The sequence below is a fragment of the Lepisma saccharinum genome, chromosome 23 (genome assembly GCF_977018435.1).
Source record: "Lepisma saccharinum chromosome 23, izLepSacc3.1, whole genome shotgun sequence".
NCBI classification, from domain to species: Eukaryota; Metazoa; Arthropoda; class Insecta; order Zygentoma; family Lepismatidae; genus Lepisma; species Lepisma saccharinum.
The window spans coordinates 50,409,251-50,435,581 of record NC_139251.1 but is presented as its reverse complement, the minus strand read 5'-3'; the positions used below and the strand labels follow the sequence as shown (position 1 = coordinate 50,435,581).

At 39.9% G+C, this 26,331-nt stretch overlaps 1 protein-coding gene across 5 annotated transcripts in view; it reads right to left on the bottom strand.

The window, feature by feature from the left end:
• Positions 1 to 26,331, bottom strand: part of Ack-like (activated Cdc42 kinase-like) — a 187,766-nt gene that overhangs the window by 88,346 nt on the left and 73,089 nt on the right. For 3 of the 5 annotated variants that reach the window (XM_083144507.1, XM_083144510.1, XM_083144511.1), the window contains exons 3-4: positions 3,742 to 3,837; positions 1,103 to 1,240 (exon numbers count right to left, since the gene is read on the bottom strand). In XM_083144507.1, coding sequence (XP_083000633.1) covers positions 1,103 to 1,240; positions 3,742 to 3,828 — 225 coding nt within the window. In that variant the 5' untranslated portion in view covers positions 3,829 to 3,837. Of the gene's footprint in view, positions 1 to 1,102; positions 1,241 to 3,741; positions 3,838 to 7,936; positions 7,983 to 19,381; positions 19,444 to 26,331 lie in introns of those variants that run through there. The other 2 variants (XM_083144509.1, XM_083144508.1) reach the window with 2 other exon arrangements.

Below are 26,331 nucleotides of genomic sequence, written 5' to 3'. Positions count from 1 at the left end.
AGACCACCTGCAGTTCCAAAAAATTTGCATGCAGTGGGTTCCGCATCAACTGAAGGAGGGACAAAAGATTGACAGAATGATTGCATGTCTGAGTCATTTGCAGCGGTACCATCGAGGAAGAGTTTGCGTTTCTGTCATGTATCGTCATAGGGGATGAAACGTGATGCCACCATTTTGAGCCCGAGAGCAAACGGCAAAGCCAACAATGGAAACACGTTGATTCTCCCCCCGCCAAAGAAATCCAAAGCTGTCCATACGAGTTCCGGTAAGGTCATGATGAGCTTCTTCTTCGACTGCAAGGGCCCTCTGCTTGTCGACTTCCTAGAGCGTGGAGCCACAATCAATGTGCAGCGCTATGCAGACATGTTCCAGAAACTGCGACGTGCCATGTGCACATGAAGGCAGCACTGTACGTATAAAGAGCTCGGTACGATTTCATAACCATGGTATATCAGTATCTCGCAACTGTGCCTGTGTCAATCGTGGTGGTGTCTTCTGAGTGGTGTTCATTATTGTAGTTGCATGTTTTTGCATGCTGCTGCGAGAATATCGGAGCTCAAATTAGAGCAACAAACAAACATTAAATTTATTTTTTAACTTGGTAAGAGTGTAAGTGTAATAAGGTACATGCAGTCCAAGTTTATGGGGATTATGACATGAAGAAAAAGCAGTGTACAAATGGATTAAAAGTTTTTCTGAGGGAAGAGAAAATATCACTGATGAAGAGAGGTCAGGGTGGTGAGTAACATGCAGGACTGATGAATTGCAAATATTTTCATATCGTTGGTTCACTTCCCGTTGGGTTATTGAATGCGTTCCTCACTTCGTTTTACAGCACATAATGTGGTTGGTAGTTTGTCATTTTCACAAAATTTGCATGTTCCTTGCAACACTGCCATGCATACAGGCATCAAAACAGGCTTCTTCAAACGACTGTAGTGCCGAAACGACGTATCAACGATAAAAATGTTACTGAAAAAAGCTGTTTGTTTAGATGTCCTCTATACATTTCTGTGGTCCGTGGGCACCATTAAAATGACACCCTGTATAAACAATTTATACTATTTAGCTCACAAAAAAAAATGATACAAAGTTAACTAACCTTTTTGAACTTTGAAAAGTAGTTTTGCGGGAAGTGTTTCTGGAAGTACTTCTTGAGCCTTCGCATCTCAGGTTTCGACATTCCAATGTGATGCAGATCATCTTCTGTGACGTATTTAAGTTGGGGAACATTTTGGACCTGGAAAAGACAGGCAATGAAATTAATCAACAAAACTGAAATACAGTGTTGACAAATAAAACATTCATAACAAAAAATATGACAGAAGCAACCAAAGAAATGTGAAGAATATTGGGCATTCACTAAACTAAATTATTTATACAAAATTCATCAATTAAAATAAAAAGTAAAAAGGTACTGCAAAATCTGCTAGAGGCGGCAAACACTAGACCATATTTAGCATCTGGAAAAATAAATACAAAGAATTTTGCAAAACTACAAGGTCTGATAAAGGTCTGATAAAGTAATGAGGATTATCCAAAAACCAAGATAATAAAGTAGATAATAATAATTTGTATCTTGAGTATTTAGCATTGGCTTTTTGGCAATTTTGGTTAATTGTAATAGTAAGGATGAGCGGTGATTAGAGAAATTGATGAAATGGCACAGAGACAGATGACGACACACTGACACACACAAAATGGTCAGGTTGGGGCTCAAACCTGGAAACTTTCGTGGAGAGATCAAAATAATAATAATTATTATCTCTTAAGCAAGCCCAATGTCGCCACCTTCAAAACTATTCCTTTACCCGTGCACACATTGTTAGCACCATATCTAGAAATTATCTTCCTGAAAGCTGCCTTAGAATTGTGTTACAACCTTTTTGACATCTGTTCTTGTAAAATGGTACTTTTTTTTAGGAAAAAGAAGACACATGGGGTGAATATGAGTGTCTCTTTCTGGCTACTAGCAACACCAACCTTGATGTGTGGGGTAGAGCCAGTGTGCAAATTAATGGAGTGGATACCAGGGAACCCCACCAGAAAAATGTCCATCCCCTTCAGAAGAAAAAAATGTAATCCCTGACAGAGATGTTTTTATTCCCCCTCCCCCTCCCAAAAGAATGGAATTGAGCATATTCCATTTCTTAACTGTGGAACGAACCCCACTGAAATATCATTCGGGAAAATAGTAGTTATTTAACCTTCAATGCAGTACAATCGATGATTGGAGGGGCAAGTTGCCCCTCCCCCCCCCCCCCCTGGTTCCGACGTCCCTGACATAATTTGTATTCATGTCCAGATATTATTAGAATAAATCGAGAAGACTTAGGTGAGCAGGCCATGTGGCACGAATGGGAGAGGAAAGAAGAATTTACAGGATTCTCTTTGGGCAACCTGATGGTAAGACCTGTAAGAAGGCCAAGACGAAGATGGGGGGGGATAATGTTGAGATGGACCTAAGGAAATCGGTAGGGATGGAAAAGAGTATAGATTTTGCTCAGGATAGGGACAGATGGAAGGCCTGTGTTTAAGAAGGCTAGAGAGGGACTGTGATCCTCGCAGAAAAGTACGAGGTGGTACCATGAAAAGAAGGGTGCCTTCCCAACAGTATTTTTACCTCTACTGCTTACTGGCGTTGAGGTGGAGTGTGCAAGCAGGAACGTCATACGGGATGGAGTGCTCAGTGGTGTTCACAAGTGCAAGCGAGATGCTAAAGCCAGCATTGCAATTTCAACCATACAGATCTTAGTTCAGGTGGAAACTTTACATGAACTGTTTGAAGAATGTCCCAAAATACAAGGCAAAAAACAGTGTCTACATACTGCTATGAGTAGGGACAGAAAAATATAGGGCATTCGGTCACTAGTGCACAGAAAATTTTCACCTGTTGCCTGAATTTTTAAATTCAGTTCTAAAAATATATATATTTTTAAATATTTCAAGTTCACCTATGGAAATTACCATTACCTTATCTTTTAAAATAACGAGTAGAGCATGTACTATTTAATGTTTTCTGCATCATGTGTACCATTTAATCAGAATAATAAACATGCTATTATAATTTACTCTGATAAGCTTACTTTTCATTTTTCAGTACATGCCTGACAACGCCACCATACGGGTGGTGAAATCAATTGCGAGAAAAATTTGCGCGGAAAAATGATATCTTTAGATACAATGCTATTATAAAATTTTGCATTGTTGCTAGCGGAATTTTAAAATCTGCAGCGATATGGTATAGGCAGCCATATATTAGAATGTACTGTATAGTTATTCATGCTATTAATATTAGAGTCTTCTTTAGGAAGGCCACTCCGGTGCAAAATTTAATTACGTTTAATCCAATCTTGTATTAATCAATAGAATAAGGGCACCTTTCAAAATGTGTAGCTTTATCTCAGTTGCATTCATGGCTTTCATACCCCGTATTTGAAAAACGGTTGGCTCCTGAGAAAAAGGGGATGGCACCTAGATTATTTCAAGTTTCTCTACCCCTAGCTATGATTGATTGATTTGGTGTTTTAAGTCCACTTTATGCACAGTAAGGCTAATCGGGATTGGACCTACAGTTTACCGGGTATCGAACCCGGGACCCCTTGCCCTGGCTATGAGTACTTACAGTCTAATTACACAGATTATGTTATAAGGATTAATCCAGTTCCACAGTCAGTCACTGTTTTATTTCCACAGGACTGTGGCATTCTTAAAATCACAACAATGTAAGATAATACTAACCTTAAGATCATTTTTCATTCCAGCATAATACTGTTGCAGCTCAGCCTCTATTAGAAATTCATAGAGACCAGGGCCACAGCTCGCCATGCTCACACCCTGAAAGTACACATAAGCATATAATGAATCATATAAAAAAAAATTTAAAAAATTTACGAATATATGCCTGCTTGATGTGCATATTTTCTTGTTCAGCTAACAGTTGCATTTCAAAGTTAACAGAACTTGGGAGAGATTTACAAGTAGGAGCATGATTTAAAAAATATGAATCTAGTTAATGAGCAAGTTTTCTTTAAAATATTATGCTATCCAATAATGTAGAGAACCTGCACATTTATTTGTTTATTATGAACAAAGTTCTCATCAAAAAAATTGAATCATATCAGGGACAAAAATTGTATGAAAAAACATCAAATGAGGGTGCTTTACATATGGAAATTGTACAAGATTTAATTCATTACAATTATGTTATAATTTGAACAAAAATACAAGTGAAAAAAATAATTTTATAGTAAGTTAAAGTATGTTGACACATTGCACTAATTTATCTAAAATACCTATTTAGTAATTTTAGAAAAACAAAGGAAACATTAACATAAATGCCACATTGGTAACATATTTTATAGTAGACCTAATATTTATGCAGGGTTGTCAATAAGTGTGGAAACACCAATTTCAAACAAATGTGAATAGGAAAACACAAATGAAATATCCTAATATATAATGGAAAGGGTGAGAACTTTTGAAGGGTATGTTAACAGTATGGCAGCCATCTTCAGGACTGTGAGTCTGTGAGTCAGTGAGTGAGTGAGTGAGTGAGTGAGTGAGAGTGAGAGAGAGAGAGAGAGAGAGACACACACATTATATATATATATATATATATATATATATATATATATATATATATATATATATATACACACACACACATATATATAAAATTCTGAAATATATGTAAAACATGCATCTTGGCACCAGTTTACAATATGTGTGATGTGATGGGAGGAAGGGGGAATCAGAATATGCTCCTTCAGTAATTCATTAACCTTAGTTAGTTCCAAGTGAAGTCACTGTTGCTACTAGGTGAGACAATTTTAATCCGGTATATGAAGAAAAGGAATAATTTGGGGGATGTTAAATAAGTTAAGTGTTCTGTAAAGCTAAAAAATTGACTTTCTGTAATAGGATTACATAATAGGATCATGGGCGTGGGAAGGGGGTCGAACGGGTTGGTGGACCCTCCCCCTGGAAATTGACATCGTTTATTTAAAGATACAAGAAAGCCGAAAGTTTGTTACTCCCATTGTTAAGAACAGAAATAAAGTTAATTTAGTTAGTATTCGAACAGAATTAACAAAGTAAAAATGCATTGGATCGAAAACATTAAGTGAAAGATACAGGAACAAGGTTATATTCTACCATTTCATCCAAAGAACAAATGGTTCCACAGTTTTCAAAATTCTAATAATTACAGTTGTAGGGGAGAGGCCACATACAAACTTTATGAACACAACTTTCCCCTAACATTTTAAGCCTTTTCTTGAAAGGGACTTGCCAAAGTTAATACCAAAATGCATTTCAGATACTAACTGCATAAATTCCAATATGAATAATAGAAAATAGTTGTGCTGATATTCACTTGTTTGGTGGATCGACTCTCCACATTTATATAATAATAATTATTAGTAGTATTATTATTTATTTCGAATAAAGTTTGTTTTTATTAGTTTATAATAATCATTATTGTATAATGACATTCATAACCGTGGTAAGAATACTCATTATTATTTTTTCTGCTATTCAACTTTTATAATTTGGCCGACCACCCCTCCCCCTGCAAAAATGTATGGCGACGCCCATCAATAGGATTAATAGAATTACAACAAACACGCTGTCGTCAAATACTTTATGGGGATTATGGCATGATCTGTGGCCTTGGGGAGGGGCACCTATATCACAGCTTCCTGTGGCGGAAGGTGACTACTCGATCTTCCGCTAGAACCCAGTGTCTTTACTCGGTGATGCAAAACGTTCCCAAATGAGGTAAAAAATCGTGGAAAACATGCACTTGTATGTGGTTTTACGTAGGTGTCGGAATTAATCCACGTATAATACACACCATAGTTTTCTTTGGGGGGGGGGGGGTTGGAAAACGTGCACGTTATACGCCCATAAATATGGTACATTTTATTTTTTTAAGTCCCAAGCACAATAATCTTGTATTTTCGTGGTATTGTTGCTTTTTATTGGTAAAATGTGTTGAAATTCACGAAAAGGTCACAATTCGCATTTCATGCCAAATTAACGTTATTTCGCGATATCGATTGTATGAAAAAATGTTTTAGACCATGTCACTGTACATATATAAACATTTTTTTTGGCAACAATTAACATTTTTCGATGTTATTGCGTTTGAGAAAAACAAAGGTCTCCAAATTAGTCATTAGTAACTTGCACATAACATTATCATGAACAAATGGTACACAATAACTGTTGATGCGACTGTTAGATAAAAGGTCGAACAGCGAGTGAAGCTAGTAAAAAAATTGTAGATTTATAATTTGCAAACTGACAATAATATTAATTTGATCATACTTTTTGAGGTGCGCTGCGACGTCTACTCTTTTCGACTTTTTCTCGTTCGGCGCTCCATTTGCGTCGGCGCCCAAGGCGACTCCTGCTACGGCTCTGACACACTGCACCGAAATGCAAGACTGTATGTCAAAATGTAGGGCATTTTTTCACAGCAAATGATGTGTTGGCATATATCCTGTTCAAGAATAATATAATTATACATATAGGTATTTTTTTAACGAATTGTTCAGTACAATATTACGAAATAATCAGTAACTATTTCCAATCATACCTGCCCTGCAGCATGTTCTTTAAAAACCCCTGAGACTTGTTTCTCGAGCTGAAAGACTTAGTTTCTTAATGCAAATAAAGTAGTGCTCAAAATGTAGGATAATTTTGGGTTCATCTGAAGCGCCGGACATAAGACTACACTGCAGGGCATGTCCGGAAAAAAAGAAGGTGTCTGGTAACCTTACACAGGACAGAGCAACGGAAAACCTCCTATCCGAAACTGTGGATCCAGGCGCCAGAACATCGTTAACCTGGAAAACTGTAGTTACCAGGAGAGTCTGGCGGATCCAGAAATTACAGTTGCGAGGCGCGAATTTCAGAAGTGTACCTCACCTCACTGAGAATAAATTGTAACCTATGCTTGCATTGTTATACATAACTAAGCTATATTGTAAACAGGAACCAAGCTGACTTCAATGTTATAGAGATTGGTTTTACAAAAGTAAGGGACCAGGGTTGGAATTATTCATAATTCCTTCCATTTCCACGGTGAAGGTAAAGTGAATTAACAAAGAAAACATATTCTCCCAAGTGGCTTCGCATCCGATCCCTTTTTGAGACACACTGCACAGTGGTTCGGATCCAAATGTAAACTGTAGGCCCAGTTCCGATTAGGCTTTCAGGGTATAAAGTGGATTTAATTGAGTGGTTTGATTTGGTTTATTGTACTTCGCTTTTCTGCCACTTTTAGCTAATCGCCAAGATGAGGATGAGTGATGATATGATGGAGACTCACAAAGAACACCCATGCCTAGGCCGGGATTCGAACACGGGACCCCTTGCGTCGTAGCGCGCTGTGCTAACCACTCCGTCACGGGTCAGCTTAAAGTGAATTTAAATAAATCCTTTAAAAAAAATCTCCAGCCTGTTAATCTTGGTGATAAAAGACATTCGGGTCTGCAAAAATATTAGGCACAATAACAGTGGCATGCTAAAGGGGGGGGGGTGGAGGTCATAAGCCCCTCTTCAGCCCAACATAAAAAAAAACGACATAGGCAGGTAAATAAGGCAAAATCAGGACTGGCTATTATAAAAGGATACGTTACCCCCTCTTAAAAAATTATTGGCACGCCACTGCATAGTATCATATCCAAAAACCTTTCAGTTGGGAGGGGCCAACGCCCCTATCGCCCTCCACGTGGATCCGCGCCTGAAGTGAGTTAACATGCAGTGTGTCCCACTACTTTGGAAAGACCGACAACAGTCACGTACCAACACGCTAAATTAAACCTTAAGTTACTGCATGCAAATTCAGAGTTCCCCGTACGACACAATCTGTCGTAAACAAGAACGACATTCGTTCAACGCCGAAAAAGGATGAACAGCAAAATACCTCTTTGTTCAACTTCGCGCCGCCTTCAACGCGCTTAAATCCTGGTCTGCTCTCCTTAATCTCAAATTCCATCGCGGTGACTCACTGCTGCTCTTCGGCGAGACCTCGTGGTCTATGCACTTCTGACGAAATCTTAAGGATAAGTCCTGCCTGGAAATTGCCGAAGGGGAAGTCTACAAGCATACGTGCTACAATGCCTGGCTAATAGGATTACGAAGCTTACACGGAATCGGCCTTGTCTGACCTGAGGGTCAACATCCTCAGATGTTTGTATGAGACATTCTAGGGGATGACCTTGGGCAGGAGAATGCCGGAATATTTAACAACAAACTCTTCAGAAGCATTTCTAGGTATTTTTCCGCAACTCCCCCTTCCTCCAAGGGCGTAATGGCTATAAGATTGATTGATTGATTTAGTTTATTTTACTTCGCGTTTTGTGCCTCTTGGCTAATTTGCGAAGATGGGGATGAGTGATGAAATGATGAAATTGATGAATGGACATTCACAAACAACCAAGCCCGAGCGGGATTCGAACCCGGGACCCTTGGCGTCGCAGCGCGATGTGCTAACCGCTCGGCCACAGGGTCCGGCATAATGGCTATAAGAACAAGGGGGGTTGTCTCGCGTTTATTTTTTAGGATACTTTGAAACAACTGTCAAAATGAACAACTGTAGTATTCAAAACAGAACCCTAGCGGTAGTTATAGGCTATGAAATCTAAACGGAATCTGAAAATCCTATTTACTAGGGCTCGGAAATTGAGGAAAAATCCTTTTTTTTCCCTAGTGTCCGAAGACGAGGTCCAACATAATATATGTTCATTTTGGGTCATTGTAGGCCAGAAAAAGGTGGGTTTTATTTGTCCTTTTTTGCCTTTTTAGGCGTTTTTTGGCTTATTGGTCCTTTTTTAGCCTTTTTTTAGGTCTGAACGGCTCTTTTTTGCAACTTCACCTTCTCTCGACTACGTTTTTACTGCCCATTCTCAATCAGTTCATCACCTCTTAAACATCCTTTCTGTAGTAAAGAAATAGAAAAAAAGGAGAAATAAATATATTTGAACCGATCCCTGAAACGAGAGAAAAAACATTTTTGGACGACTGAAACAGGTACCGTACAAGATCCTTTAACAGTAACTTGTCTGGAAGGACGCGCTGTAAGTGGCAACTTTATCTTGTTTTGAAGATTTCAGCACGGTGTATACGATCAGACAGCACACGCCTGCGAAGATCTGAAGGTGCCGCGCAGAGGGAGGGGGTGGGGAGGTTATGACTGAAGTTATTAATTAATTTGGATCACATCTATACGTCCTTTTTTCCGTTTTAGGTCCTTTTTTTGATATTTTTAGGTCTTTTTATAGGCCTTTTTTTTGGCAATTTATAGGTCTTCAACTTTCGAGCCCTACCTATTACATTTATCTATTGAAATGATATTGGGTAGATAGGAATGGTATAGAGCAATGCTTCTCAATCGTCCAGGTACCGGGCCTTGGTATTAATTATGCCAGGCCACTAAAGGTTCTCCTGAAATTTGTCATTTTTAGTTTGCGCAGTTTATGTGTGTGAAAGGGTGAGCATGTGTCTTTGTGCGCGTTTATAAACTGTATACTTTTTTTTCCTATTCTTTTTTCATTCCTTTTTGTATTTTTCTTTAATATTTTATTAGTAAACAAGATGTGAGATAGCTTAAATGGAAGAAAAGGCATTATAATTTCACCATGTATACAAAGCCGATATAAATTAATAAATTTCATTAACAAATATTTTGCAGTGGAAATATTCCGATTAATTTGAATATTTCGGTGTTTATAATGCAACATGGCAATGAAAATCAGCACTAAAAACATTAATTTAAGCCTGTTGGCCTGAGGAAACTACAAAAGTTAAAGACATTTACACGAGACATTGCTCGCGAAGGTTGAGAATACCTTGTATAGAGACGAGAAAATACTCAACTTAGCCCTGTCTCGGTCTCGTCTCGAGTTGTAGAAACCTGCATCGTTCTTGGTCTCGTCTACATTTCGAAATTAAAAACCTCAAAACCCTTATAGATGACTCTCAGCCAAACAGCCTCAAAAATTGCAACACACGCTTAAACATTTCAAAACACAGGCGCTTTTCCTAGAGCATTTAATGTAACGTTTCTACTGTAACTATTCGTAATAATCAGTATATCAAATTGAAGTATATTTTGACAACAACAATTTTAAAAATATATATATTCCTTGATCTCTTTTGTTTGTATGTTCAGAAAGGTACTTTTACTGTACTATTACAAAACATTGATTTATCTACAGAAAAAGTAAATATCCTTGGCATTACCATACTTTTGCAGAAAAAGTAAATTCCCTATAACTATTCCAGGATGTACAGGTTATCCAAACTAGTAGATACTCTATTATTCCTATTTTCCTGACCAGATCAGTATGCTGAACTGATCTTCATGGCACAACAGGCCTCTGACGGTTAAGGTCTGCCAAGGGGATTTTTCATTGAGTGACGCGCTTTCTGCCACTTTTGGCTAATCGCGATGATGGGGATGAATGACGATATAATGAAATTGATGATGGAACGCTCACAAAGAATACCCATGCCGGGATTCGAACCCGGGGCCACTGACGTCGTAGCACGCTGTGATAATCACGGATGTCGGCGAGTCCTATTATGTTTTCTGGCTTTCGAGACTGTAGCCCGCTACTTCTATTTTCAAGTAGCTCACGATGCCGACATTTTAGAGGTTCCCACCGGGAATCAAACCCGAGACCGCTCGCACCAGAGGAGATAGCGCTAGCCTGAGTGGGAGACCAGATCAGCATGCACAACGTGAATGAAAGACAAGGGATTATCTTCATTAAAATTCCGAAGCCTTTTTCAACATACGTTACGCTAGGACGAACAACTAATGGATGTACCAGTTTAGCTAAAGTGAAAATCGTGTCCATCAATTGTGCGTGACGATAATTTTAAATCGCAGATTCTTGGAGTAGCTAAACTTCTCTTTGAAGTTTATATTCATCTACTTTGAATAATCACAGTTTCATTTTCTTGTTATTGTTCTCCTTACGATGCCCCTGACACAAGTCCTTGTTATACGAATGCTCGATTGATTTGTTGTTATAAATCCACTTTATGCACAGAGAGGCTAATCGGGGCACGACCTACAGTTTAAAGTGGGCTCCGAACAACTGTGCTCAGTGCTTCCACCGGGTATCGAACCCGGGACCCCTGACTACAAGGCGACGACGGGGTCCCGGATTCGAATCCCGGCCTGCGCATGGGTCATCTTTGAGAGTGTCATTTCATCAGTTTCATCATAGCATTACTCATTCTGCCGACCCCCGTGGCGGAGTGGTTAGCACATCGCGCTACGACGTCAGGGGTCCAGGGTCCAAATCCTGGTCTGGGCATGGATGTTTGTGAGTGTCCGTCCATTCATCAAATTCATCATATCATCACTCATCCCCATTTTCGCAAATTACCCAAAAGTGGCACAAAAGCAAAGTAAAATAAAGTAAATCAACCAACCAATCATTACTCATTCTTGTCTTCGCGATTAGCGAAAAGTGGTATAAAAGCAAAGTGAAGTGATACAAATCAATCAATCACGATGATAAGGGGAAGTCAAGTTCATCACACAATACTCAATCCCTCATTCTAAAAACAACAGAGAACGTGTTCACGGCAAGGATGTTTTCTTTGTCCAAATATAACAAAATAATATATTCCAGCATAAAACCCACAAGCTTTGGAGCAGTCGCCCAACATATGGCTTGGCAAATCTCTATCCAACATAAATAATCCCGTGAAGGGGCACTGACACGGGCAGTCATCTGGCTTCTGGAGTTTTTGCGTCAGCGGATTGATTACGAATATTATTTTCGTCCACCGTGAGACCCTTCTTGTTCAGCCACCCACGCAGAACCATACATCCTGGCAGAGGAGTCGATCAAGTTCGTCAACTTATTCTATGGGAAAGAACCAGCTCTCGGTTTCTTACAGAGGCACCGACCATAACCGTGGGATGACATACCGTAAGGTATAACAAACATGTGAACGAAATCTTTGTCTATGCACGATTATATCAATACAATCAGTGGCGTGCCCAGGAATTTGGAAAGAGGAGTTTACGTATTTTTTTTTTTTTACTAGTCAGCCCTCATTTTGCTATATTGTCGTGCCTTTGGCGTTCTTTTTTCGGAACCTGCTGACGCGAGACGGCCGCACCGATGAACACGTGAGAGGAACGGGATTGCGTGGAGGGGGGGGAGGGGGGAGCGACTGCAGTTACCAGCATTACCAGCAGCATGTACTGCTGCTCAATTATTCCTTTGATAATTTTCTTAACGTATGGAATGGTAGTCAAGTTAGAAATGAATGAATTGCAACAAAGTGTGGATCTTCCCAATTTAACACGCAACGAAGCGTAGCTACCTTACTTCAGGCGATTCCAAGAAAATCATTTCACCTTAGCATCCAGAGAAAACAGAACTAACAAATTTAGCTCTTCCTCCACGTTACAAACTTTCAAGTTAACAATTTAAGTGTCGTAATGTAACAGTGAAACTTACTGTTGATAACACTACTTTCAGTTACAATTCCGTTTACAAAAGTAACTGATACTTGCAACTGTTACTTCCAAATACTGGTCGAAATATGCCTTCAATTAAAGAAAGATATCACAAATACGTAAAAAAAAATGATGTAACCCCATAGAAAATAAGTGCAGGCCTAAATTCACATTTTTCACACATGCAATTTTATTTCAATAAATTACGCTACATTTATTTTTATGTGGAACTGATAATTACAAGGAAGACTGGTACAGGTATATCTAAATTGCAAAGCGAAGCGGAGTTTTATAGTGGATACCAGCGTTTATTAACGTAATCCTTCTCCACTGCTAAACTTTGTTCCCCTTAAGAATTTCTAACCAGAACGTTGTTGAACTATCGGGCCGATAATATCCGAACACTCCACTTTCACCTACGTTAATAGCCTATTGCAAATTCCATTCATAGTCAAGAAAGGTCGTTACACACGGTTGCTAGAGTGTCGTTCAGGTGTAGCGGACATGTACTCGGGTGGCAAAATAAAATTGAAAAGGCCGCAAAGTAAATATTTTTGTGCGTCCGACCTGTATGACTACAGAGATGCGTGAATTACGAAATTGACTGTCTTGAAGTGAAATCGCAATGGTTGCTTTGATTACGCTGGACAACAAAATATATATTCTGTTCTAAATATTTGCTATTTATTTATTTATTTTGGCGGTAATTGGGGGGAGCCAGGGAGCAGTTACTCCCATTTTTTCCCAGAACTATGGCCTCTTAATGCTAAGCGTTTGTGTACAAAGAGAATGTAAACTGTCCTTGCCCCTCCAAAACCAAAAGCAATACAGTTTGTATACGTGAACACACACATACATATATGTATACAGAAAAAGCCATTTCATGGTCTAAAAAACGTTACGCATTATTTTCTTTTATCTTTTTGTGTACATGCCACCCAGCTTGGGGTACTCAATTTGTAGTTGATTTTTTTTAGCACGAGTAATTTTGCAAGAGGCCTTGAATAACTCTTCCCGATATATAGTGGCAGCAGTGGCGTGCCCAAGGGGGAAGGGGGGTCATAACCAACTTTTCGTCCAGTATTCCTAAAAAAAAAAGAACGTCAAAGATAAGAAAAGATGTCAAAACAAGGGGTGACTACCAGAAAAAGTGTACATTACCCCTCCGTTTCGAAAATCCTGGGCACGCCACTGAGTGGAAGGTAAATATGATTAGAGAGAAGCTGACAAGAGCCTGCACACACGATGATGTTTGTAAGTTGAGCGATTGGGGTGGTTGTATTCGAGACGGTATAAAGTGTCCAGAGCTTCATGTACAGGGCCGGACAAAAGATCTGACAGATTATGAAATGAAACTATTTAGTTGTGTGAATTCCTATACTCTGCTCCGGCTATTCTGGAGCTAGCGAACGAAAACAAGCCTCTGCGCAAGTAGTGACGCGGGACGGCTCCACCAATAAACACGTGGGAGCAGCAGCGTGTACTGCTTCGCTCTGCCCACTCGATTTGCCCCCTCTGCCGCTAAGCGCGGACTTGCTACAGAGATACCCGGAACAGAGTATAGAAAGTACAGTATAACCTCGTTAATCCGCACTAATGGGGGCATAAGTTGACCGGTTTAACGAAAGTCCGGATTAACTGAAATAACCTAAAAGAACAGTAGAAAGTGCATTAAAACTCAGTTTATAGCAACAAAACACGTTTATTATCGTGTATTTAAAAGGCATAGGCCTAAATACACTATACAGTACAGTATAAAGTCTGCGGGAAACAGAATTTCATCAGTGGTTCAATGCCTTTTCTTTGGGAAGTTCTCTTGTTGACTTCTAGCCACATTTAAAACATTGCACTCTGTTTTTTTTAAATTATTTTACGATTATTATTTTTCCTTTTGCCTGAACGGATTAAGCGAAGTCCGGCTTATTGAGGTCCGAAGTAACGAAGTTTTACTGTATACTGTATTGTATTGTATCCTTGAATACATATATCTGCACAAGTGAAGGAAGAGATGTCATCGAACAACATTAGGTCCAAGAAATTGAAATGTTGATGTGGATGTAGTCCGTGAGTCTTGTCAGCGGGGCTCTGCAGAGCTCGCTGAATCATAGCGGGACGTTAATTTCGCGATGAATCGCTTGTTTCAGATCGGCAACTGTTCGTGGTTACTCAATGTAAACCTTGACTTTGATCACTGGTCTCTCAGAAAGGTGGAGAACAAGTACATGGCGAGCCACTGACCGCTGATGGCTTCGCTCAAGTGCAACCTTACAGCCTCAATATTCTCTGGTGTTGAAACACTTCCTGGTCTTCCGGCTGTTTGTTTGTTTTAACACTGATCTCGTAGGTAGAAAGTTTTGTACCCACAAGATTGTGCTGCAGTTGGGAACTTTACCATGTCAACCAAAATTGAAATACGTGCGTTTATTTCGATCTTCAGCCGAGAGATCGGGAGAAGCGTGGCGGGCGGCGCTGACGGAGATGCCGACATTTACGGCCTGTAATGCCAGCTTATTTTTATGGACATATGCAGACATTTATATAAATATTGCAAAACGAGCACTAACCTGTGTTATAACACGCAAAAGTTCTTCTGTAATTCGTCCAAGTTCTGCCCTTATGTACACAAATAAATACGCTTTAGAAACGATGTTAAGAGCCACAGATAATAATCATAGTTTTGACCAGTAACGTCCTGCTTAAGTTTATATCCTTGAAAGAGTTTTGTGTCCATGGGGATCGTTTGGAGGTTTCGAATGTGCAACACTGTATCAAGATTACGCTGCAGACGAAACCGTTAAAAGTGAATGGTTTTCGTGAGCTTTCTTGCAATCCGAAATCTCAAAGCTCGAGTTTTTTGTTCCTTCGCGACTAGATGAAGACAGAGCTGTGCATATAGTGGCGAGCAGATGTAAACCAAGAGCGTGTTAATTTCGTACTGTGCGTAAGAGTGTTATTCTTGGTTACTTGCCGTTATTTGTTTGTGTTATTGCAGTGTGTATGTGTGATGTGTCAGTGATAAGATTGGAATGCCAGCCGCAAGGTTCACGTTAGAACAAAGAATTTTTATGTATGACACTTGCGTGAAAACAGACTCGTGTCGAGACGTGTGTAGGCAATTTGCACAGAAATTCCCTGGCGTTTCATCTCCACATAGAGATACGGTTAGACATCTTGTCCTTAAATTACGAGAAACTGGATCGTTAAATTTTAAAACACCTAAGCAAAAACGACGGATTCTAACCGAAGCAAAACTCGATGAAATCGGTGCAGCGTTAGAACGTTCTCCAAACAAACCTCTACGCCGTGTTTCACAGGAGATGGGTGTGTCAAAATCATCAGCACATACAGCCACTAAGCTACTAAAATTAAAACCGTACTGAGTTTCTATAGTGCAAGAATTACGGGCCCCTGACAAAGTAAGTAGAGTAAATTTCTGTAATTGGGTTTTGCAGAATATTGTACAGAGCATTCCCTGACAATCGCTACGAGACTCGGAGGCAAGCGGCCCGGCATCAGAGCTTGTCTTTCCCCGTGAACGGGTCCGCGACAGTCGCACGCGCTCTCCTGCCTTTGTTCTCTTTATCTTTCTGCTGACGTTGCAGACTGACGTCAGTATAATCCTCCCTCGGAAGTTGCGTTGTGTCGTGTCCGTGTGTTGAAGATTGTGGCTTAATATGGCACCACAAAAGTTTACATTACAACAAAGGATTTATCTTGTCGAGTGTTACTTCGGACGGAGGAATTGTGGAGAAGTGTTACGACGTTTTGCAATGAAATTTCCTGGTGTTCCCGTTCCACATAGGACCACTATATTAAACCTCGTAAAAAAGTTTAGAGTAACAGGGTCAGTTCTGAATAAAAGTGGAAAGAAAAATGGGGAAATCGAAAAAATAAAGTATACAAAGACAATCCGCACACCATCCGTGAGTTAAAAGAGAGTATTGTACGAGAAATCGGGAGAATTACAGTAGACGAACTTGCACCTGTAAATGCCAATTTCCTTCGAAGATGCCAGGAACGTGTTGCAGCAGAGGGACATCACTTTCAACACCTTCTGTAGTCAAGGTTAGTACACAATATGAAAACTGTAATTTTAATAGCCGACTCTAGCGACTGTCGCGGACCCCGTTCACCGGGAAAGATAAGCGCTGATGCCGGGCCGCTTGCCGCCGAGTCTCGTAGCGAATGTCAGGGAATGCACTATACATGGTATTGTTGATCCACAGTTAATATTTTTTTCGGATGAGGCATGATTTCACTTGCGTGGTCATGTTTGTTCACAGAACAATAGATACTGGAGCACTGAAAATCCCCGAATAATACACGAAGTTCCGTTACATGATGCAAAAATTGGTGTGTGGTGTGCTGTAAGTGCAAAAAGAATAATAGGGCCTATAGTTTTTGAAGACGCAATAAATTCAGAGAGGTACCGCACACAAATACTCGCGCCGTTTTATCAGTTGTTATCAGATAATGAGAGACAATATGGGTATTTTCAACAAGATTCGGCCACAGCCCATACCGCCGCTGATTCTTTGGACGCTATAAGGGAGGTGTTTGATGACAGAATAATTTCTACAGGTTTATGGCCTTCACGTTCGCCAGATCTTACCGTATGTGACTATTATTTGTAGGGAACCTTAAAAAATAGTGTCTACCGAAATAACCCTCGTAGCATCGACGAACTAAAAGACACTATAAGGGCAGAACTTGGAAGAATTACGGAAGAAGAACTTTTGCGTGTGTATCAAAATGTCATCAAACGATGCCAGGAATGTGTGAATGTAGGTGGACATCACTTTCAACAACTCTTATAACACAGGTTAGTGCTCGTTTTGCAATATTTATATAAATGTCTGCATATGTCCATAAAAATAAGCGGGCATTACAGGCCGCAAATGTCGGCATCTCCGTCAGCGCCGCCCGCCACGCTTCTCCCGATCTCTCGGCTGAAGATCGAAATGAACGCACGGTATATGAACCTCTGCTGAGTATTCACTGCAGATTTGTTTCTTTTAAAACATTCCCCACGGCAAACGCCCCGTGCATAGCTTTCCACTGCTTCATGGTAAATGAAATGGCAAGAGTAGTAGCTCACAATGCCACCGCTTTGACAACGCCATTCACCCACCAGCCTAAGTACTATAGGCCTTTTCTACTCTTACGGCGGGCGCTCTATATGCTGGCAAGGGAAGTGGGGGGGGGGGAATACGCAGCATACCAACCAGACAACAGCGGTGGCGCCAAGAGTTACGACGTCGAGGGGAGGAACTACTACGTCCACCTCGTTCTACCGCTTGATTGGTCGCTTCCCCGCTCCCCACCCACTTTCCTTGCCAGCATGTAGGGCGTCCGCCGTAAGACTGGAAACGAGCTTTAGCGATCCAAAAACCATCAGATCTTTCTGCCGGTCCCTGTATTTGACTCATGTCAACCTTCTGCGAGCAACCATTATTTTTCTCTCGATTGCAAGTGCGAAATGCTACACCGATCGTGTATCTATCTGCATTGTATTAAGATGCCCAATGTTCAAAGTTCTGAACTGATAAAAGAAACAAAGGGCAATCGTCAGGAAAGCGTGCGAAACAAGGGGCGAAGAGAAAGGGGAAAGAGTAAAGAGACAGCGCGGTATCTTAATATTTTAGAAACCATTCCCAGAGAAATATTATCTGCTGGAAAATCGTGGAAGGAAGAGCAAACCAAAGTATGAAAGTTCTTTGAGACAGACAGCTGTCCAAAACAAGGATAATTAAATGTAATGTAGATCTTGACAAAGTTTCTTTTAAGTCCAATTTATGCACGCAATGCAATGCGTTATTTCGAAATTGCTTCTCCTTAGAAATTTTCTAAACACAGTTTATCAAAGGTTGGGTTCTTCACGAAAAACCCACTTGTGGGGATATTTATCCGTCCTAATTTTAACATTGGAAACTCAGAATAAATTAATGAAATGTCTAAATACATCACATATATGTGCTTATTTCTCACATAAAATTCTGTCGAACCAAGGGCTACTGAAAACAAGAAAAATCAGATGCATATCGAAACATGGTGGAAAAAATAACACCAGTATCCTGTCTTGCCCAAAGTTCCTTTCCTACAGTACAGTGTGGTGTTATTTAACCCACTTGATCTGTGCTCTTGGAAAACTATAAGGAAATCTTTTTACAATGAGTGCAAGGCGATGGAACATAGCCCAGAGCTTTTATCTGTCCTGGACTTGTCCAGGTTTTTAAAACCTATTAAAAACTATCTTGAAAATAGCTATACAATTATATTTATTGAAAAGTATTTTGTGAATACTACCTTCAGTAAAGGTTGTGAAAATGTTATTTAAAAGTTTGAGAGCTATGTGGCCTGCTCTAAAACGGAATGTCACGGTTCGTGTGTGTGTGTGTGTGCGTGGAGGCACATAGTGGTTCGGATACCACTATAAACTGTAAGGCCAGTCCTGATTACCCTTTCTGTGCATAAAACGAGCTTCAAAAACACACACATACCGACTACCGTGACGGAGTGGTTATCGCAACGCGCTACGACGCCAAGGGTCCCCGCTCGAATCCCGACCTAGGCATGGGTGTTCTTTGCGAGTGTCTCTTCATTATTTTTCATCATCATCTTCTTCGCGATTAGCCGAAAGTGGCAGAAAAGCGGAGTGAACTAAACCAATCAAAAACACAAAATTCACATAAATACACACTGTAAGTCCAGTTCCGATTAGCCATACTGTGCATAAAGTGAACTTAAAACACGAACTCAATCAATCAACATACGAACGAACACACACACAACGGAAGTTGAACTTAGTACCCCCAAAATCAAACACGTTCCTGCGCCACTGGATAAGTCTAATATTAATCTAACCCGCGAAAGCGAACTTACCAGCAATGAACAATGAGAACCGTAGCTCTTACATACGAAGTTATTGCTTCCTGCGACACTCACGCACGTGCACTTTGTCTATTGTTTTCATGCCCCAGCGAACTTGACAGCCTCCACAGTGTATTGAACCAGGCCGGCCTGAATCAACACGAGCGCAGGAATATGCAGTTAACGCAGGGACCTTGTACGCATCACGTTCCCCTACAGCCGCATGGAAATAAAAAGCCACTGACACACTGACATGATGATGCTGTTTTATCTTTACGTCTTTTCTTTAACATACCAAGTGCGTACAAATGAATATTTAAACATGCTCTTGTGATATGTCCTACTGAACTTCATGTTCTATTTCGGTTGCGTCATTTTAAGTCGAGATGTGGCACGAATGGGAGAGGAAAGAAAGAGTTTACAGGATTCTTATTGGGAAACGTAATGGTTGAGACCTGTAGGAAGGCCAAGACGAAGATGGAGGGATAACGTTGATTGATTAATTTGCTTTATTTTACTTCGCTTTTCTGCCACTCTTGGATAATTTCGAAGATGGAGATGAGTGATGAGATGATGAAATTGATGAAAGGACAGTCACATCCTTGCTCAGGCCAGGATTCGAACCCGGGACCCCTGGCGGCGGCGTAGCACGATGTGCTAACCACTCCTCCACAGGAGCGACGGAACAACGTTGAGAATGACCTAAAGGAAATCGGTAAAATTTAAAAGATTGGATTAATCTTGCCCAGGATAGGGACAGATGGAAGGTTTGTGTTGCTGTAGCCATAAACCTTCGAATTTAAGAAGTCTAGAGAGTTAGTTAGCAAGTCGAGATCTCTGTTGATGGCGTATGCATGTCCAAAGCAGGCACAGAAAGTGGGTTAAATCTTGCTCAATTAAAAAATGATGGTTTTATTTTACTTCCTTCTCTGTCAGTTTTGGCTAATCGCGACGATGAGAATGGATGGTGAAAAGATATAAAATTTATAAAAGACAATCACAAAAACACAGGACACAACACTATCCCCCCCTCCCCCTCGGAGGATTATACTGGCTGAGAGTCCAGACCCCACAGGTTCCTTGTGCAAAGAGCAGTCCAGGATGTACTACGTGAAAGAGAAGTTCACATTTGGGTGTCTGGAGAAAGTCACCCTTACGCTCCAAAAAAAAAACTTTAAAAAAAAAAGAAGTTGGGGAAGGGGTATCGTTTCGTTCTTAAAAATCATGACTGCAGTGCTTACACTGTTTAAAATATTATGACTGCGTGGCGAATTCTTCACATAAAAAGCATGCAAATTCACTGTAAATTCATGGCGTCTGTAAATGACGCATAGTGCCCAGTACTTGGCAGGCGGCAGTATGCTGAAAAATCCGAACGTGATCGATAATGTGGATGCTTTATGTGGAGGACTGAAGAGGAGGCTGAGAAATTTCAAGGGGTAAAGTTAAAAGGGTAGAATGCACCCTGGTTTTCTCAGCCATTTCCTTGGATGTATGTTTGGGATTTTGATTAATTTGCATCTTTGTGCTCATCTAGTCATGTATAACTGTTTTCGTATTTACTTGTTTTGTGACAAATTAAGCTTTTTAATTTGAAGATGTTGGGGCATTTTTGTCCCAATAAGACATTTTTAGGTCTCTTCTGGTCATCTTCTTGCTTCTGAAGCTTAAATATTATCATCATATTTAACTACTTACTAAAATATTGAAATGTTTAACTGTGCAACCTAATGGTCAGGCTATTGTCCCTCCCTCGTTGTCATTTCGTTTCTAAAACTTGCAGAAAATCTTTGTAACATAATGCAACTCAAAGAAGAACGCTGAACTGATTGTGTCTGGAGTGGTAATAAAATAATGCTTGGAGAAATATTTTTTAACATTTTACGTCATAAATTACCAGTTTGCAGCAGGCCCGTAGCCAGGCAGGGGGCAGGAAGGCTCAGCCCCCCCCCCCTGGCACTGTCATCAGCCCCCCTTTACATTAGGTAAACTAGTTTGCATAATTTGTTTGCAATGAAGAGTGAAAATGTAGACAACTCACAACTTTAAGGATAAATCCACAGAATATGAACAGTATCTATTACATTCGCTCGTTTTGTTTTATGATCAGAAGTAGCTGCAATTATTTAGAATATTCTCTAGACTTCAGAAAGTTCTTTCACAGGGGAGCTTCTTTATCTGTACCTTCACTGTACGTGTTGCAACCTCCCGTTTAGACAGAAATCTGTGACTTTGATGTCATCATGCAAGTTCCCTCCGCATCTGCGTCAAAGGACAACAACAGCTCCCAAGTTTTGGGAAGGAAGGGGAGTTTAATTGCTTCGGCCGGGGGTGGAATATACTGTAGGCACTGTGATTAAATATTGTGCGTCTTTTGTGTGTGATATACATATCTATCTGTATCATCTAAAATAGTATGGGGTGTTTAAGGGATAATTTCAGTATCAGTCAATTAACACTTCAAGAGATGTTTTAAAAGATGTAGGAAAATGTAGTATTTGTGTACTATATGATATTTATAAATGAATGAGCGCCACTCCCCACACATAATTTACCTTCATTTAATATTTTTTTTTAAAAAAATGGACTTGGTTTACAAAGCCCCCTGATAACCCGTGAGCCCCCCCCCCCCCCCCCCCCCGGAGATCAATTCTAGCTACGGGCCTGGTGGTTTGCAGATTCAACTTCTTTGTTTGTAGCATGTTTAATATGAGGATAAAATATTTTTAGGTAAGTTTTTTAAGCTCATAAATGCATTGTTTTTAGGGCGATTTTTGGTAATTTATTGGTCAATAAAATTTTAGCCCTAGATATTTTGTACAGCTTTTCTACCTCTTAGGCCAATTACGACGATGAGGATGAATGATGAAATGGAAGGTGTGACAAATACAATGTTGCAGGCATGCCTTATCCAAGGTTCAAACTGTGACATTTGGCTTCGTAACGTGTTACGCTGATCACACTATTGGCCATTCGAACTCCCATTAGTATAACAATGAGACTTCGTGTTAGTAAACAATATCCTGAAACTTGCAGCAAAAATTATTTGGTACCCAACATATGAACATGATGCATTTGCCTATTCTGACTCCCCGAAGTTAAGATTCTGGGTGCATCAAAATTTAGGTTATTTCCGCTTATCAACGACAAAAAATACAGAACAGAGCTAGTGAATTAAAAATTAAAAAGGACATGCCTTTACGTTACTCACATGTATCAGAACTAAACTGATTTGGTGTTTTAAGTCCACTCTATGCACAGTACGTCTAATGGAAACTGGACCTATAGTTTAAAGTGGGATCCGTATCAGGACTAACACTTCCGTATCTACTACATTGTTTGAAGTTAGCGTCAAATTTACAATAATCTACCGCTAAAATTTAACGGACTGCTTGTTAATTTGAACGAGAAGCCACAGTTTATTTATTGAGCGTACCGAGCTCCGTAGAGGAGTGGTTAGCAAACGCCGGGGGTTCCGGGTTCGAATTCCGGTCTGGACATGGGTGTTCCTTGTGAGTGTCCCTTCGTTAATTCCATCATCACTCATCCTCACCTCCGCGATTAGCCAAAGTGGCAGAAAACAAAAGTAAAATAAACCAAATCAATTAATTTAGTGAGCGCATGAGCATACATGTCGTCACATCTGCTGTGGCTACAATAGATAAGTAAAATAGAGTGGGTAACCGTTTGGAATATTAAACATAATATTCGTGCTTAGATAAATAAATTATATACGTATATATATATATACCGGGTGTCCCAGAAGTCTTTCCCTGATTACAAACTTTATTCATATCCGCTATATGCAAGGCAGAGATGTGAAAGTGGTGCCGAAATGTTGGAAAACTAACCAAGTTTTTTTGTTGCAGGTTTGAGTAACGTGGCTGTAGTGTAGCAGTGTCAGTGCCCAGAAAACCGGAAATGTTCACAAATCACGGTAAAGCTCAGCATGTCCTCTGGTATCACGAGACCCGGTCACCAATAACAGTGCAGAGGAACTTTCAAATGTACAGAATTCTTTCGTCTAGAATATCTGTCATCAATAAGTTGGTATTTAAAAAATGGAATTTATCTTCATTGCCACATCCTGTCAAGTCCAAGAAACATTGTATGGAAAGATGCCACAAGATGTCAAGAGCATTAATTCCGGATTCCTTGGCACTGACACTGCTACACTACAGCCACATTACTGAAACCTGCAACAAATAAACTTGGTTAGTTTTCCAACATTTTGGAACCACTTTCACATCTTTATATTGCATATAGCGGATATGAATAAAGCTTGTAATCAGGGAAAAACTTCTGGGACACCTGGAATATTATATAGTATATAGTGGAGGAGACTGTGTGCCAAAATAAGGAGGGGTGGGAATTATTAGGAGGCAACGTAAACAGGGCTTAGCATTTAGAGGCCACTGCGTGCGGGGACAAAAAGAGGGCCGACAGCCATTGTTTTTTTTCTCAGCAACGGAGTGGTTAGCAAAGTGCGCTACGACATCAGAGGTTCCGGGTTCGAATTCCGGCCTGGCTATGGGTGTTCTTAGTGAGTGTCCCTTCATCAATTTCATCTTATCATCACTCTTTCTCATCTTCGTAATTAACCAAAAGTGGTAGAAAAGTAAAACAAAATAAACCCAATCAATCAACTTTTGTTCATATCGTTTAGCCACGTTATTGGCTTCCACGTCGCACGTGAGCAGAACGAAATTCGGACACTTTAAAATACATAGTTCAGTTGCCTCACCAACTTGCAAAAGGCCTGGCTACTCTGTTGTGAATCTACTTCAACAATAAATATCCTACATATATAACGGTTATATGATTTAGAAAAGAAAAAAGGGTAATGGTGAAATCAATAGCTGAAAAACACTAAGCTTTAAAAGCTGGCTTATTCGGATTTATGACCATCATTTGCTAGCCTTAACATCTGTACGATAAAGGTAGTGAAAGAACTGACACTAATGCCTTACCCGAAATTTGAACGCAAAACTCTTGGATCCAAAGCAACCGTCTGCTGCCCACGACACCATGTTTTTGAAAACAATGGTGAGATGGGCGCTATTTGTCTCTTGCTGAATCCATAATGCAATGGTGTTTTGAAAACCTGCATGTATCCCCTCGACGGTGGGAACACGAAAACATGCTTTGGCAGCTAATCTGTTTCAAAACAGTGAACTCAAGGGAAATGAGAATTGTTGAAAAACACCAGCTTTCTTGAATTCCAATTTAGTTTAGTTCGGTGATATGGAAAAACATGATTATTACGTCGGGTTAACGCACACGACAGGAACATGTATATATAACCAAACCTAACCTAAGCAATGAGGGTGTTGACGCTTCAAGTACCGCCAAAGCCGGTATGTCTACATGTTCGCTAAACTCACGTATCTGTCTCCTCGATAGCCCCATCTAGTTTGCTGCACTGTTTGTAGCGCAGGTGTGTCTCACAAGTAAAGGGTCACTTGCGGTGAAAGAAGTTGCCCGGTAATGCATATATTTTTGGAAAGTACTCATCTTAACTGTATTAGGGGCAATAAGTTGGAGGTTATTTTTAGAGGAAATGAACCTTCAACTACTGAAGACAACCAAATAATAACACATTTTGTTATGAAATTTGAAATAAATTTGTTACTTGGATAACGAGCCCGGGACCTGGGTCTCGCCTTGACTTCTGCTTCGACTCGATCGGAACCGACAAGTGCTTCAAGTGCGACGAAATCGCATTTGTAAAGTGTGTTCACTGCGAGATGATCATTTGTATGAGCCACGCACTGTTTTCTGAACTCCACATTGATTGTATCACTCTTTGAATCCAATTACCATGTTTTCTGCTTCCAAATAACAAATTACTCTCAAATTTCATAACAAAATGTGTTATTATTTGGTTGTGTTAAGTAGTTGGACGTTCATTTCCTCTAAAAATCTCATCAGTCTATGTTTGGAGTGAAACACTAAAGTTCAAATCACCATCCCTGAGACCTTCTGTAAACAAAACCACCTGCATGCAGAAAGCATTGCAAACTCATAGAAGTAAAATAATCCACACGAAAATCCAGCGTTGTTACAGGATTCATTACGTAAGGTAAAACAACGGCCAATTTGTAGTATGAGATACGCTGCCGCAAATGACGTCTCACTTTAAACCCAATGCTTTTTCTTTTATACTATTGCTTCACCTTTATGGTTAACTCTTTGCACCAGTAATCATTTCCCATAAATTTGGCTTCTTTCTTGCATGCGAATTGAATATATTTTACTTGCACTTTTTTTAGACAAAATGATATAACATGGTAATGTATATTTCTAAGGTTTGATATAGATAGGAGTGTATTTGAAATATGTTTGTAGATTTTATGTAAATTGTATCTTATGTAACTAAAATATATAATGGGCATAAGCAGCCATATGCAATGCTGCAAGTCCAATAAATATATTGATGATGATCAAAACAAGACAAAGAAAGTTCGTAAATTTATTGCGGTTGGAAACTTTGACAAGCATCCTAATAACGATTGTTGTTCCGCCAAATATAGTGCACTTCGTAAAATAACTTGGTGACATGGCAAGGCAAGATAAGTGTGAACATTTTGTAGGAACATGCATTGTAACTTTCAATGATCCTAGACATTTGTGTACATAATGATATTTTATAACATTGGTTATTTTCTAAAAATAATAATGTGAACAGCAAGGAAGTAGTGCCACTTTCAACATGGCGTGTTCTATGCTTGAGGGAAGGAGTCATACATCGAATCGGTGAGACAGTTTGTTTACAGAAGGTCTCAGGGTTGGTGATTTACACTATAGTGCTTTAGCGTCAGTTCGCGACGGATGTTTAGGGTCTTCCCATAGACTCCCATGTTAACTTTGAGACCCCTTATCTCCTTAACCTCCAACTTATTGCCCCTAATACTTCACCTGTACCTGAGTACTTTCCAAAAATATATGCATTACCGGGAAAC